Source organism: Carcharhinus amblyrhynchos, chromosome 16 (genome assembly GCF_965287045.1).
Source record: "Carcharhinus amblyrhynchos chromosome 16, sCarAmb.v2.hapA, whole genome shotgun sequence".
Lineage (NCBI taxonomy): Eukaryota > Metazoa > Chordata > Chondrichthyes > Carcharhiniformes > Carcharhinidae > Carcharhinus > Carcharhinus amblyrhynchos.
The window spans coordinates 58412473-58428641 of NC_137339.1; the positions used below are offsets into that span (position 1 = coordinate 58412473).

The 16169-nt window shown below is 46.8% G+C and overlaps 1 protein-coding gene across 4 annotated transcripts in view; it reads left to right on the forward strand.

Annotated features, from left to right (window-relative positions):
- The first annotated feature begins 523 nt into the window (after positions 1-523).
- Positions 524-16169, forward strand: part of ctsa (cathepsin A) — a 48003-nt gene continuing 32357 nt past the window's right edge. Inside the window, exons 1-7 of one of the 4 annotated variants that reach the window (XM_080205144.1) lie at positions 524-603; positions 1451-1614; positions 5568-5679; positions 9009-9059; positions 10073-10159; positions 10981-11136; positions 13498-13589. In XM_080205144.1, coding sequence (XP_080061270.1) covers positions 1451-1614; positions 5568-5679; positions 9009-9059; positions 10073-10159; positions 10981-11136; positions 13498-13589 — 662 coding nt within the window. In that variant the 5' untranslated portion in view covers positions 524-603. Of the gene's footprint in view, positions 604-670; positions 730-751; positions 861-1450; positions 1615-5567; positions 5680-9008; positions 9060-10072; positions 10160-10980; positions 11137-13497; positions 13590-16169 lie in introns of those variants that run through there. The other 3 variants (XM_080205146.1, XM_080205147.1, XM_080205145.1) reach the window with 3 other exon arrangements.

Consider the following 16169-nt stretch of genomic DNA (forward strand, 5'->3'; position numbering starts at 1 on the left):
CCTCCCCTCCCCCTCCTCCCCTCCCCCCTCCCCCTCCTCCCCTCCCCCCTCCCCCTCCTCCCCTCCCCCTCCTCCCCTCCCCCCTCCCCCTCCTCCCCCTCCCCCTCCTCCCCCTCCCCCTCCCCCTCCTCCCCCTCTGCCTCCCCCTCTGCCTCCCCCTCCGCCTGCCCCCCTCCCTCCCCTCCCCCTCTCTCCCCCACCCCCTCTCTCTCCCACCCCCTCTCTCTCCCACCCCCTCTCTCCCCCTTTCCCCCACCCCCTCTCTCCATCTCCGCCCCGCCCCCCCCCTCCCTTTCCCCCTCCCCCTCTCTCCCCCTTTCCCCCACCCCCTCTCTCCCCCTTTCCCCCACCCCCCTCTCTCCCCCTTTCCCCCACCCCCTCTCTCCCCCTTTCCCCCACCCCCTCTCTCCCCCTTTCCCCCACCCCCTCTCTCCCCCTTTCCCCCACCCCCTCTCTCCCTCTCCGCCCCGCCCCCTCCCTCTCTCCCTTTCCCCTCCCCCTTCCTCCGGGTCATGTGACTGTGCTCAGCCAGATTCGGAATATCACTTGGCGGTCACATGACAGCAGCTCCAGGCTGTGTCAGGGACCGGGACTGGGGTGAGGGTGAGTGACTGGGAGCGGCAGCGGGGTGAGTGAGCCCGGCACCCGCACCCGCACCCGCCGCTGCGCTGATACGGGACAAAGTCTACCGGATGCGACAGCGGGGAATTCCCGGGAAGAAGGATAGAGGTGGTGGACTGACTGAGGGCGAACATTTCTCCCACGCTCGGACAGCGGGGGGGAGTTGTTCGTGTCTCTCACCCTGAGATTGTCATCTGGTGGCTGGGGTATAGTCAGCCCGTGGGACTGTCGCTTTGGGGGTACGGGTCTCACCTTGGGGCTGTTGCCAGGGGTAGGGTGGGGTGGGGAGGGGAAGGGGTGGCTGAGGATACAGGTCTCCCATGCTGGGGATTGTTGTCTGGGGGGAGGGTACAGGTTCCTCACCCTGGGGGTTGGGTTGGGGGTATAGGTCTCACTCTGGGGCAGTTGTCTGTGGGTGGGTGGGTGGGGGGGTACAGGTTTCACCCTGGGGGTGTTGTCTTAGGTGGAGGCTGTTGTCTGGAGGGGGGAGGGGGGTGCTGGTACAGGTCCCTCACCCTGGGGGTTGTTTCCCGACAATCTGCTTTGTGTGACTATGGTGGCTCACGTCCTCAGCCTGAGTCCTGATTGACTCACTGCAGAGACTGAGGCTGGAAATGGAAGCTGACATTACAGCGCATAGGTATTACCTACCTCCTGCCACACTAAACTGCAGAACTTTCGGGGGACGTTAATGATCCTGTGGTACTATTTTGAATACAAGTTCTCTCGTGTCTTGGCCCTGCTGGAATATATGTCATTTCAGAGAAAGTTGTAAAAATTATAACTCACTGACTTGAAAAAGTACCTCTGCTGGTTCCTTTCCCCATAGATGGTTTCTCTTGTTCTGATCGCTGTGTTGCTGAGGGCCTTTCTTATTGAATCTGCTCCAGCCAATGATGAGATCACCTACCTCCCAGGCTTGGCCAAGCAATCCAACTTCAGGCAGTATTCTGGATACCTGAATGCATCTGAAAATATCCACCTCCATTACTGGTGAGTGATGTGAGCTTCCTTCCCCACTGAAACTTAGACAAACATTTTTGTATCCACTTCCTCTAACTCTGGTGCACAGTATCTGCAGGATTTGCTGACTAATGGACACTCTGCAGTCACTCGCCAGGGTTCCTTCAACAGCATCTTCCAATCCTGTGACCTGTGCCACCCAGAAGGACAATCCCCCTCCAAGTCACACACTACCCTATATCAGAAGTAGTGCCTTTTGTTTATTGTCACTGGGTTAAAATCCTTGAACACTCTTCCAAACACCATTGTGCATGTACCTACACCACATGGATTATTGTGGTTCAAGAAAGGAGCGCCTTTTCCAAGTGTAATTTAGAGATGGGCTTTGATGTGATTGGGCAAATAGATTAATTCCGGACATGCTGTCTTCCACCTTCTTCCGTTGGGAAAAGATACGTACCAACCGACTCAATAACTGCTTCTTCCCTGCTGCCATCAGACTTTTGAATGGATTTATCTGGTATTAAGTTGATCTTTCTGATTAACTGTAACACTACATTCTGCACCTTCTCCTTTCCTTCTCCCCTATATACTCTATGAATGGCATGTTTTGTCTGTAGAAAGCACAAGAAATGATACTTGTTACAGTATCCCAATACGTGTAACAATAAATCAAATCAAAAGAGTAAAAGTTACAGCTGTAACAAAATTGGAGAGGTAATGGTTTGGTAGTATTACTGCCGGACTGTTAATCTAAAAACTTTGCTAATGTTCTGGGGATCCAGGTTCGAATCCCGCCACGGCAGATGGTGGAGTTTGGATTCGGTTTAAAAAAAAATCTGGAATTAAAAATCTACCTATGACCATGAAACGATTGTCAGAAAAAGCCATTTGGTTCACTCATGTCCTTTAGGGAAGGAAATCTGCCGTCCTTACCTGGTCTGGCCTATATGACACGCACAGCCACAGTAATAGGGTTGACTCTCAACTGCCCTCCAAGGGCAATAACTGCTGGCCAGCCAGGGATGCCCATGTCCCACAAATGAATTGATAAAAAGGGAACAATCTATTCATTAAGTTCAACAATAACACATTTCATTGATAAAACAAAAATTAAGTAAGTTAGGTCGTTCTGGGGCTCACTGAAAATGGTAAGGATAATATTTGATTAAAAGACTAGCTTTTTTATTGTTGCAATGAATAAGAGCCAATGTTTGAATAGGATTGTTTCATGGGATGTGGGCATCGCTGGTTGGGCTCAGCAATTATTGAATTCACTGGCCATGCTAGATCGCTCTTTCGTGTCAGCGGGTTTAGCAGTGGAAATACATGGGGTCATGGGCTTGATGGGCCAAATGGCGGCCTCCTGCACTGTTCTATGATAAAACTCAGCAGGCCTGGCAGCATCAGTAGAGTGAGAAAGTGAGTTAATGTTTCTAGTAGGAGAGATTAGAAGTCGAGGGCACAACCTGAGAGTGAGGGACGCTCCTTTAAAACTGAAATGAGGAGGCATTGCTTTAGCCAGTCAGTGGTGAATCTGTGGAACTTATTGCCACAGAAGCCTGTGGAGGTCAGGTCATTGAGTGTCTTTCAGACAGGTTCTTGATGGGGATCAAGGTTAACGGGGAGAAGACAGGAAAATGGGGATGAGAATCATATCAGCCATGATTGAATGGCAGAGTGGACTGAAATGGCCTAATTCTGTTTCTATATCTTATGGTTTCAAGTCCAATCTGACTCTTTGGAACTGAAGTAAGGTCGAAATGTCATGGGTTTTATGCTATGGGGGGTGGGGGGGATCAAAGTGGAGGAGAGAATTCATGGTCTGAAGTTGTTGAACCCAATGTTGAATCCAGAAGAGTGTAAAGTGCCAAATTGGAAAGTGCTCCTCTAATTTGCGTTGGGGTTCAATGGAACATTCTAGAAGGTTGAGGACAAATGTAGGTACCACAGCAAGATGGTGAATTGGAATAGTAACCAGAAGGTTGGAGTCATGCTGAAGGACTTGAGTGAAGGTGTCTGCAAAGCAATCACCCAGTCTGTGTTAGTTCCTCCCAGTGTAGAGGAGGCCACACTAAGCAGCAAATGTAGTGGGCTCAATTGGGAGAAGAGCAAGTGGAAGGAGTGCTTGGGGCCTTGGAGAGCGAGGAGGGAGGAGGTAAAGGTGCAGGTATTACACCTGCCATTGCACAGGAAGGTGCTGTGGATAGGTGTTGGAAGGTGTTGAAAGAGTGAACAGGAGGAGTGGTCCCTGTTGGTAACGGGGAAGATGTGTGGTGGTGGTGGCATCATGATGGGGATGGTTGGCGTAGATGGCAGGAAGCTGGCGGGGCAGAAGTGAAAACAAGTGGGGGATCTTGTTGTGGTTCTGGAAGGGAATGTGGTGAGGGCAGAGGGTCAGAGACAGTTGAGGACTGTTGCAAGGCGTTGTGGGGGATATAAGACTTGTGTTTTGCTCACCTTTTTCAACAGCATAAAACCCATTGTATTTCCAGTTGGAGTCCAATTGGATTTAACATTAGTTTCTCTCTCCACAGATGCTGCCAGACCTGTGCAGTTTTTCCAGCATTTTCTGTTTTTATTTCTAGAATCCACATTCTACTATCGCCTAGATCTATTTCATTCCTTTTCACGCCCCTGTGCTTACAGGATGTCCTGTAACATGGAGCATTGATGAGTTTGCTCAGCCCCTTACAGACTTTACTATCACCCACATCAGCAGCAAAAGCCTTATCCATGCCTATTGGCGAAGAGGATAGACCAAAGCTCCTCCAGCGTTGCCCCTTAACCACTGAAATCTCACCACCCTGTCCCTGACCAACAAGATCTGCATAGTGACTTCACCGAAAGGCTGTGACTATCTCCAGGCTCAGTGTCTGGGTAACACTTCCTCTCTGGTACACCGCAGTCTTAGCTCCTTGGGACTCCAGCTCACCATCTCTCAGTTGAGGTTTCTCGAGATACAGTAGGTGTCTGTAGGTGTGAGGTGTCTGAGATCACTGTACTCTCCACAAACTCTCACGCTGAAGTTACAGGGGAGGTGACGGCCTTGTGGGATTACTGCAAGACTATTAATCCAGAGACTGCCAATGTTCTGGAGACCCAGATTCGAATCCTGCCACGGCAAATGGTGGATTTTGAATTCAATAAAAAAAATCTGGAATTAAGAATCTACTGATGACCATGAAACCATTAGTGAACCAGAGATTTTTCCAATAATGTCCTTTAGGGAAGGAAATCTGCTGTCCTTACCCAGTCTGGCCTCCACCTGACTCCAGAGCCACAGCAATGTGGTTGACTTTCAACTGCCCTCAGGCAACTAGGGATGGGCAATAAATGCTGGCTAGTCAATGACACCCATATCTCTCGAATGAATAAAAATCCCCAGCTCCACTACCAACCCTTGTGAAGTTTATGAATCCCAGAAGCTTTTTAAAATAATCTAAATATAAATTGAACTGCTTCCATTTAAGAAGCCTCAATACCAGGTTGAAGTCCAACAGGTTTATTTGGTATCACGAGCTTTTGGAGTGCTGCTCCTTCATCAGATGGACTCACCAGATGAAGAAGCAGCTCTCTGAAAGCTTGTGATACCAAATAATCCTGTTGGACTTTAACATGGTGGAGTTGTGGGACTTCTTATCATGTCCACCCCAGTCTAACACTGGCTTCTCCACATGATTGCCTCCATTTAATTTAAAATAGATGTTTAGATATGATCAAATTAAATATTTATCTGGTAACCTAACCCTGTTTCCGCTTCTTCCTTTGACAGTGCTTTGCTATTTCCTTCCCACACCGCCTGCCCCTGGCCTTGCGTTCCACCCCCCAATCTCAGGATCCTGTTGCCCTCTCTTCCCTGGATCTAGGCCCTCCTCCCCCCATCTCCCACTCCACTCCACTCCGGGCCCTGTTATTTTTATCATGGCCTGGGCATATATATTGATACAGTTGGTAAAATGACTGTTGCTCTTGTCCTGCAGGTTTGTGGAGTCTCAGGGACATCCAGAGAACGACCCTGTGGTCCTGTGGCTGAATGGAGGCCCCGGCTGCAGTTCCTTGGATGGCCTTCTGAACGAGCATGGCCCCTTCTTGGTAAGTAGAGAGAGAATCCTCCACCAGCTCAGTGCATGTGTTTTGGGAATGGGTCAGTATTCCATTGAAGATTCTGAGGAATGACTGGGGTCAGTTCCTATTCCAAATGAGCCTGTGTGTCCCATTAGAATTCCCTTGTGTATGTATTGAATAGAGGAAGGTTCAGCAGGAGAGTTACAAACAGCTAGTCTTTGTGTTGCAAGCCTGTGGGTGGAGGGGAGGTTTGTTTGTGGGCTTTGACATCAGCCTTCTGATTGTAACCCTTCAGGTAACCAGACCAAGTCACAAAGTTCCCTTAAACAGCTGTTTTATTGCAAGCTATATAGCTTGTTCCCTGGGAAGTCACAGGGCAGTGCTGGTAACTAGCCAGAGTGCAGGATTCAGAAATTCATGAGCAATTATCATTTCAAATTTGATTACAAGTAATTAGCGTGTGTATCAATCAAGATATAGGAGTTACCTCTAGCCACTCAGATTAATTGATTTAAGGTTATGCTGTATATTAAAACCAATCACAATCACCTTGAGCTTGCTTCATTATAATATCCATTCAGCACAAAACATTAATCCATCAGTGTTATAAGTTGTTATTGCCCCAGCTTATGCCTGTGTCTGTATAATCACTCCCTTTTCCAGTTACAGATGTCTGATTTAATTAATTTTCTCAGACTAATGGCCTTGGTGCTCAGCTTTTATAAGAAGATTTCTTTTTTTCATAGCAGTTCATGTGATTTTTAAATTTGTGTGATTATTAACCATTTCATGGGGGTTGGGTTGGGGCAAGGGAAGGGGAAGGTATTGGGGGTGTGTTGGTGGGTAGGGGGATGAGGTGGGCTTCTATGTAGTTGGGGAGGGGGGCTGTTGTGTGAGGGGGAGCAGTGGATGCTTACTGGGGTAAACATCAGCCATCATTACTGGAAATGCTACCACAATGAACACTCACTCCCACTGACAGGCACTTTCCGTTGACTTGTTTTGTTAACTGGCTTGCCGTTTTATAGTTCCGAGTCCAAATGTTCAAAAGCCCAAATTGGACAGCAAGATCCCACAATGGCATAAGTGATTGGATCCATTGTTAAGATTTTGGGGAATAAATATTGGCCAGGGAGAAGTCCCTTGCTGCTTTTTGAAGCCATTGATTCTTTTATATCGAACTTGGGGGGGGCGGGGGCAAACCGGGTCTCCGTTTAACATCACCTTCTAACGGTGCAGCATTCTCGCAGCCCTCCACTGGAAGTCAAGGCCTAGGCATTGTGGTCTTGTGTCTGGAGTGGATTCCCAACATTCTGACTCATATCGGAGAGCCATCGCTGACACATTAGTCTGACGCTGCAAGTGTCTGTTAACCAATAGAAAGTAACAAGAGGCAGATATCTATTTTTCCCTATTATTTTAATAGTTTTCTCTCAGGCTGAGACTTTTTTGTCTAAAATAAGTTTTGCAATGTTCCGGCATGATGAGGAGTTGCAGCATGGTTCTAGAAGGTGCTGTTGCTTTTTTCTCCAATGCTGCTTAGGTTGGGGAGATGGGAGCACCTACAGTTACTTCCATTGGCTTCTCTGTCTTGATTCTCACACTGTTGACAACTCTGGGTTCTGAGAGATTTTATGATGGGGAGGTTGTTTCGGCAAGATGAGATTAATTGCTGTAATGCCCTAAATCCCACGCCTGCTGGATGAAGTTACTTAGATTTCCTGAATCTGGATTAATGCTGTGCTCAGATTTCCTCCCACAGTCCACAAGATGTGCTGGTTAGGTGCATTGGCCATGGTAAATTCTCCCTCAGTGTACCCGAATAGGTGCCTGAGTGTGACGGCTAGGGGATTTTCACAATAACTTCATTGCAGTGTTAATGTACGCCTACTTAACACTATATAAACAGTTACTCTGGGTTTTCTGGTGGTGAAGTTAGATTTGGAGAGGATGTCTCCTCTTGTAGTAAAATCAAGCGATCATAGTTTTAGGATAAGTGGTTGCAGAGTTAAAACAGTTGAAAAGAAATTACTTCTTCCAAAGGGTAATGAGTCTGTAGAATTCACTACTCCAGAATGCAGTGGATGCCAAGGTATTGAGTAATTTTACTCACCTGAGGAAGGAGCAGCGCTCTGAAAGCTCATGATTCCAAATAAAGCTGTTGGACTTTAACCTGGTGTTATGAGGCTTCTTACTGTGCCCACCCCACATCAAATAAATTTAAGGAAGAGGCGGCAGATTTTTAATTAGTGAGGGGTTGAAATGTTAAGGTGAACAGGCAGGAAAGTGGAATTGACACTGTAATGAGATGAGCCATGATTGTGCTGAATGGCAGAGCAGGCTCGAGGGGGTTAATGGCTTACTCCTGCTCTTAGTTCCTTCTATGTTATAATTGGATGGGAGTATCCCAGGATGGCAACTTTTGTTTTTTTTTAAAAAACATGGAGGAACAGAGTCATAGGACTGTTAATTGGTTTTAACAAAAAAATTATTAATCATGGAAAGTAGAATTACTAAATAAAACTTCTTTACTTCCCCCTTTATCTTAATACACAGTTTTAAAGATTAACATGGATTAAAAGTACATCTTAAAATGCAATGGTTTTAGTAACACACAATCTCTTTTAAGCATACAAAATGACTGTCAATACATGCCCTCCGCTCTGGACCCAAGTTATCCTCAGAATCCCCTCAGATAATGACCACATGAGAGTTTCCAAAAACACACTTTAAAATCCACTTCGTCAATAATGCTTTTCTTTAGCAGTTTTCACTCCGAAATCCAGAGCAGGTTTTGCAAATGATTTTCTGAATCCAAGTTTCCACTCCACTTTGAACAGTGAATCCAGTCCAGGATTTTACCCAGGCAGTAAGGTGGTGGCAGGTTACACCTGCAACAGCTCTGATCTTCCCAGAAGGAGGCACTGAGCCCAATCCCACAAATCTAAAAGGAAAACTTGGATGCCAGAAATACTCAGTGGTTGGCTCAGTTGGCTGGACAGCTGATTAGTGATGCAGAGCAGCGCTGACAGTGTGGGTTCAATTCCCAAGCCAGCTAAGATTATCCATAAAGGATCCTCCACCCTCCTCCCTTACCCCTCACCTGGAAGTATGGTGACCCTTAGGTTAAATTACCACGAGTCCTTTTTTTTTTGGGCCTTTGGTCCTCTGGGACTTTGACTTCCACGTTTAGAATGTAAAGGTGCAAGGAATTTTTAATATCAATTAACTGGGGATTCGGTAATTACTAATCCATTTGAAAAAATGGATCATTCAGCCAAAAATGTTTGGGAAGCACTATTCTATCCAACATTGCCCTCATTCCCAATGGTTGAATGTTGCTGTTTTTTTTACAGATCCAGCCGGATGGAAAGACACTCCATTATAATCCCTATGCCTGGAATCTGGTATGTGATTGTTTTGCATTTCACACTCTTGTAGTATTCTTCATCGATCAGTTGTTTTATTTTTGTTTTTATTTAACTCTTCCCTCTTCTGCCCACGAACTCAAAGGCATGAAATCAAGTTTGTGCAATTTACCCTGAACATAGAATCATAGAGCCCTACAGTGCAGAAAGAGGCCCTTCGGCCCATCGAGTCTGCGCCGAACACAATCCCACCCAGGCCCTACCCCCATATCCCTACACATTTTATCTGCTAATCCCTCTAATCTAAGCATCCTAGTACACTAAGGGGCAATTTTTTGCGTAGCCAATCAACCTAACTGGCACATCTTTGAACTGTGGGAGGAAACCGAAGCACCGGAGGAAACCCATGCAGACATGAGGAGAATGTGCAAACTCCACACACACTGACCCGAGCCGGCAATCAAACCCAGGTCCCTGGAGCTGTGAAGCAGCAGTGCTAACCACTGTGCTACCGTGCCTCCCATGGTAATTTGCCCCCAAGACCTAGTTTCATTTTTGGATCATGTCCACATCCCCACCTTGGTTAATATATTCTTACTGAGGTCCTGTGTCTCAATCTGAAGACAGTATTCCTGATCGAGTCTGTACGGGTGAAACCTTCTCTTAGTTTCCAAACCTCTGGAGAAAAAGGCTAACGTTGTCAGTGTTTTTTTTGGCAGTTGCCCACTCTTTCAAGAATTTATGAACTTGGATTTTGAAAATGCTTTCTCTGTCAGCCTAGTATATCACTACCCCCATTTACCTATCTTGGGTCCAAAGTGGATACACCCATGCTTACTCACTTGCTCTCATCTACCCACTCAAACTATCTGAATTTATCTCAATTGAAGTTGAGAGAAAATATTTCAAGTGGGGCATTTGAAACATGTCAGGGCCACTGTGTCCTGTGCCACTCTATATAAACAGATTTCTAGGGTTTGCCCACAATTGCTTGTCCTTTCACCTGACTGTTCCTCTATAACAGTATGTCACTAATCATGTTCCCATCACAGATTGCAAACGTGCTGTACCTTGAGTCTCCTGCAGGGGTTGGATTTTCTTATGCCAATGACAAGCAGTACAAAACCAATGATAGTGCGGTAAGACCATGGGTGGGAGCATGTGTGTGGGGTGAGTGGGGGTCTGGCGCATATGTCTATGTGGAGGTGGGTGTGTGTGAGGTTGGATATGTGGGTGTTGTGTTGGGGTGTCAAGGGAGAAAGGGTGGTGGCATGTTGGTGGGGTTTGGGGGGACGTGTGGGTGGGAGAGTTTGGGGGGTGTTGGTGGGGACTGGCATAGGTCAGGGGAGGGGGTTGGCGGAGGTGGGCCTGGACAGAGGGGAGGTGGTGGTTGGCGGGGACAGGCGGGGGTTCAGGGGGCCGAGCGGGGGTGAGGTTTGGTGGGGCTCTGACGGGGAGATTTGTTGGGGATGGGCATGGGTGGGGAGTTGGTGGGGACGGGTGTGGGGGTTGCATCTATGTGTGCAGCTAGACTCTGCGGTACCTCCAGTCACAGAAGACCTGAAGCCTGCCAGTGGACACAGTGCTCCCTTTCCAAGGCCCCCAGCCCCAACTATAGTTGGGGTAGAGGGTCTGACAGTGGGGTCTAATGATCCATCCTCTATTCATAATGTGTTCAAAGACAATAATACTTATCACCTGTCTTCTATTAACTTTAGTTAAGTAATTGCCAAGACATTGGGTTTGGTGGGGACGGGCTGGACTAGTGATGAATGACTGTTTCCTCTATGTATTCAGTCAAGATACTGAGGGTGTATAACAGATAACTGGAAGGACACAGCTGGTGAATCCTGGTGGTACAGACCAGGTTTAACACTTGTCACTCATTATTCATGCGTATCTATTGAAAATTTCTCCCTCAAACTCTTGCTCCATCTTTCTCTTCATCTCCCCCCTCCAGGTTTCATTCAATAATTACCTGGCCCTGAAGGAGTTCTTCCGCCTGTTTCAAGAATACCGGAAGAATGAATTCTACATCACGGGAGAGAGTTATGGAGGATTTTACGTGCCGACATTGGCAGAGCGGGTCATGCTGGATCCTAGCATCAATTTTAAGGTGGGAGTCCAGGAATGAAAAATTGCGTGGATAATGCCAGAAATACTCCAGTTGGTAAGGCAGCATCTAGGGAGAGAAATGAGAGCTAGTATCACACCTTGTGTTTCCATAAATGTTTCCTGACCTGCTAAACAATGTGGCCTGTTAATATTTCTGATTTCTAACATCTGGGCCTGAATGTTCAGGCCTTTGCCATCAGGGGAGTTGGTGGGGAACATGTGCCCCCTGACTGACTGCCCCACGGCCAATTTGAACTCAAATGGCATAAGGCTGGAACTCTGTCCCTCATTCGGGAGGAAGTCCATCCTTCAAACCATTGGCCAATGCTATCAGGACTGTTGTCCCATAGCAACCATTCTGCAGTGGTCAGAAGGGGAACTGTTTGGAGCTGCCTGGGCCTAAGGCCTGTTTTATTTACATTGAGGGAAAACCCACATTATTTTAATCATTATTGTTTCATGTGTTTTTCTTTGCAGTGATCTTTCTTAAGTTCTATTTACAGAGACAGGGGCCTAGTTGTAAATGGCATTGATCCAGCAACCCAAGTGTTGAGGTCAAATCCCACCAGGGCAAATTGTCGAAATGAATTTATCCGCTGGCACCAGAAATCAGTTGGATTGTAAAATAATCACTTCCCTGAAGGAAACCTGCAAATCTTGCCTGGTCTGCTTTGTCTGACTCCAGCTCCACATCACAAGATGAATTCTTAATACCCATCTGTTAGGAGCTTGCACGTTCTACCTGTATGCATTTTCCCTGGATGCTCCAGTTTCTTCCCACAGTCCAAAGACATGCAAGTTAGGTGGATTGGCCATGCTATATTGACCCTTATCATGGGAATTAGCAGGGTAAATATGAGGGGTTACAGGGACAGGGCCTGGGTGGGATTGTTGTCAACGCAGATTCAATGGACCAAATGGGCTCCTTCTGCACTCTAGGGATTCTATGATTCGATTCTAAAAGGTAACTGGGGATAAGAAATGCTGCCCTTTCATTGTAACCTCTATCCCAAAGATGGATACGAAAACAAACTCTCCATTTCATTCCCCTACCGCTTCTTGCTGTCCAGTAAAGGGGTCCTGTGCTGGCCACTCCGGATGTTTCCCCAACCTTCTTCCCTATTCCAGTAACTTTGGCACTGTCCTGGCTAACTCAGTAAGAAGTCTCTCAACACCAGGTTAAAGTCCAACAGGTCTATTTGGTAGCAAAAGCCACTAACTTTTGGAGCGCTGCTCCTTCGTCAGGTGAGTGGGAGTTCTGCTCACAAACAGAGCAGATAAAGACACGAACTCAATTTACAGAATAATGATTGGAATGTGAGTCTTTACAGCTAATCAAGTCTTAAAGGTACAGACAATGTAAGTGGAGAGAGCATTAAGCACAGGTTAAAGAGATGTGTATTGTTTCCAGACAGGATAGTTAGTGAGATTTTGCAAGTCCAGGCAAGTCGTGGAGGGTTACAGATAGTGTGGCGTGAACTCAAGATCCCGGTTGAGGCCGTTCTCGTGTGCGGAACTTGGTTATTAGTCTCTGCTCAGCAACTCTGCAGTATCATGTGTCGTGAAGGCTGCCTCGGACAACGTTTACCCGAAGATCAGAGGCTGAATGCCCATGACCGCTGACAGGAAGAGAACAGTCTTGCCTGGTGATTGTCGAGCGGTGTTCGTTCATCCGTTGTCATAGCATCTGCATGGTCTCCCCAGTGTACCATGCCTCGGGACACCCTTTTCTGCAACGTATCAGGTAGACAACATTGGTTGAGTTGCAAGAGTACGTGCCGTGTACCTGGTGGATGGTGTTCTCAAATGAGCTCAGTCTCAACATTGCGCCTGTTCAGAGTGGAATCAGGAAGCGCTTATTCACCAGGAGGGCAATGGGAATCTGGAACTTCTCCATCAAAAAGCTATGAGTGTTTGGTCGTCTTAAACGTTCAAATCTGAGAGAAGTATTTTAATTAGCTAAGGGTTATGGGTATGTGGGTAGATTGACTGGTATCTCATTGGCAGCATATTGGTTAATAGTGCTGTCTCACAGCATCGGGACCCGGGTTCAATCCCCAGCTGGGGTCCCTGTCTGTGTGGAGTCTGCATGTTCTCCCCTTGTCTGCACGCGTTTCCTCTGGGTATTCCAGTTTCCTCCCACAGTCCAAAAGATGTGCTAATTAGCATGTGCCATGCTAAATTCTCCCTCTGTATCTGAACAGACACTAGAGTGTGGCAATTAGGAGATTTTCACAGTAACTTCATTGCAGTGTTAGTGTAAACCTACTTGCAACACTAAGAAATAAACATTAAAAATGAATGGGGGAATAGCCTATCCTTGTGTCTATGCTCCATAATAATAATGTTGTTGCTTTTTCAGGGAATGGCTGTTGGAAATGGTTTATCCAGCAAGGAATACAACGATAACTCTTTGGTTTACTTTGCTTATTACCATGGACTGCTGAGGTCTACGTAAGTCACAACAATTCATTGGCTTGAATCTTGACCTTGAGGCGCATTGTGTCTGGGTGGCGGAGAGGGGGTGGGGAGATGTGGAGGGGGCAGTTGCAAGGTCGGAACACCCTGGGAGAGCAGCTTTTCCAGAGCCCTTGCTGTAAGGTTGTGCTGCCAAATGTAGAGATCTACAGCAATAGTTCCCAAGCTTTTGTAGACCACATCTTACACATTTTAAACATGATTTTTTACATAGCCTCTGGCTGACAGATGTCAAACTTATATACATGGATATTCAATCACAGCTATTTCCAATTGTTTAGGGCACTCTGGATCACACGTTGGGAACCATTGGTCTAGAGGCTTGTATGAATCATAGAATCTCTACAGAGCAGAAGGAAGCCATTCGGCCCATCAAGCCTGCACTGACAATAATCCCACCCAGCCCTGTCCCTGTTACCCCATGCATTTACCCTGCTAATCCGCCTGACGTTAAGGGACAATTTAGCATGGCTCCTATCAGATTCACCACTATACTCTAACTCTCTTGTGTGCCTCCACATCATGATGTGGAAATGCTGGCGTTGGACTGGGGTAAACAGTAAGAAGTCTGTCAACAGCAGGTTAAAGACTGTCGAGCAGCTAGTTTTATTGAGGGTAAAAACAGAAAATACTCAGGAGCTCTGATCTCGTGTCAATTGTGGAGAGAAGCATAGAGTTCATGTTTCAGATTGTGGACGTTTTTGACAGAATTGGAAAGGCTGGGACGCCACCACGTTCTGTTCTCTCAGGCCCTGGCCTAACAATGTCCTTGAACCACTGACAAGGGTGTTACTGCTGCTGTTATTTAGTGAACAAACCTTAGGGGCTGAAGAACTGAACTCCTACCTTTCCTGCATCCTGACCTCACCACCAAACATCAAGCCATTGTTTCCCTGATTGTCTCTGACTTTTCACTATCTTCCAACCTCATAATCACTCCAAGGCAGCTATCTTTTAATGTGGAAAATGTGGAACATTCCCTATTCCAGTCTGACCTCGGGATCCCTCACATACCTTGTTTTCTGGTACAGCAAAGGCTTTATTGGGAGAGTGACCAGCTCTCACCCTGGACTGAAAAATTTCACTAACCTGGCTTCCAATTCCACCCTTCCTTGGCTTCACCTGGACCATTCCTCTCTCCCTTTCCCTGAATTCTCCATTTCTGAAGAGGGTCCGTTGTGCCAATTGTCAACGTAAACCCAATGACACAGCTGCCTCAAATATATTCCCTCTTGGAAGGAAACACTTCCATTTTTTCAATTGCTTTGTCCCCCCGCATCCATTTGGATAGTGCAATTTTCCACATTCTGTACTTTTCTCTCAGCCAAGGATTCCCTCCCCCTTTTGCCCCGACACTGTTGATCATGGGGTCTTTCATGATGTCCCTTCTGTTTCATGTCCTTTTGCCCCTTCACATACCTCCCAGATGAGCCATAATACAGTTCCTCTTCTAAACTCCTGACTGAATGAATCATCCTCCATTACTTCCACCACCTCCTCTCTCCTCGATAGTTCAAAGGGACCATTCCCTCCACGCCCCTGGTCCGCTCTGCAGTCTGCCCCCCATCCCACCCCCTCTCCTTTTGCAGTACTAAACATACCTTTCAGGTGAAACAGCCATTGGTTTATTAATCGGTATTTGCAACTCGTGATGTGGTCTCCTCTACGTTAGAATGGTCAGATACTGGTTGGATGACCACATTGTCCATTCGGTCTACAAGCACCACTCATGATGTAGGGGGTGACATGAATTGAGAATTGGTTAGCTAACAGTAAGCAGAAAGCAGGGATAAATGGGTTACTGTTGGGTTGATCAGCTGCTATAAGCTGCTTCAATTTCACTTTAATTCTCCATTCTGACCTTCCTGTTCTTTGCCTGCTAGAGTGTTTGAGTGAATCATACAATCCCCACAATGCAGAAGAGGCCATTTGGCCCATCAAATAACAACCAACTCTCTGACGGTGTGCCTTAACCAGGCTCTCTCTCCCTACCCTATCCTTGTAAACCCCGCTCACTTACCATGGCTAATTCATCTAAAAACACCTTTGACAATTTAGCGTGGCCAATCCACCTAACCTGCACATCTTTGGAATGAGAGGGGAAACTGGAGCACCCGGGGGAAACCCATACAGACATGGATAGAATGTGCAAACTCCACACAGACAATACCCCGAGGCTGGAATTAAACCGAGCCCCTGGTGCTATAGGGCAGCAGTGCTAACCACTGTGCCACCCATAAGCTCAACACAATAGTCAAGGAACAGCACCTCATCTTTTAATCAGGCACTTTGCCAGCCTTCTAGAGTCAACATAGAATCCAACAATTTTTCAAATGTAAGCTTCGGCCCCACGTTGCTCCATTTTCTCTTTCCCAATTTGTTATTCTTTCACTTTTTGTTTCTCTCTCAATTCCTTTTGGATGGCAGCTATCCTGCCATTCGCACCTCTTCTGGACCTGCCTTTTGTTTCTTAAGTTGTCCCATTGCTACTCCCTTTACTTCACCCCATCTCAGGCCTTCCCTTTTGTTCATCTTCCCTTTCGCTTGTTTGAGACT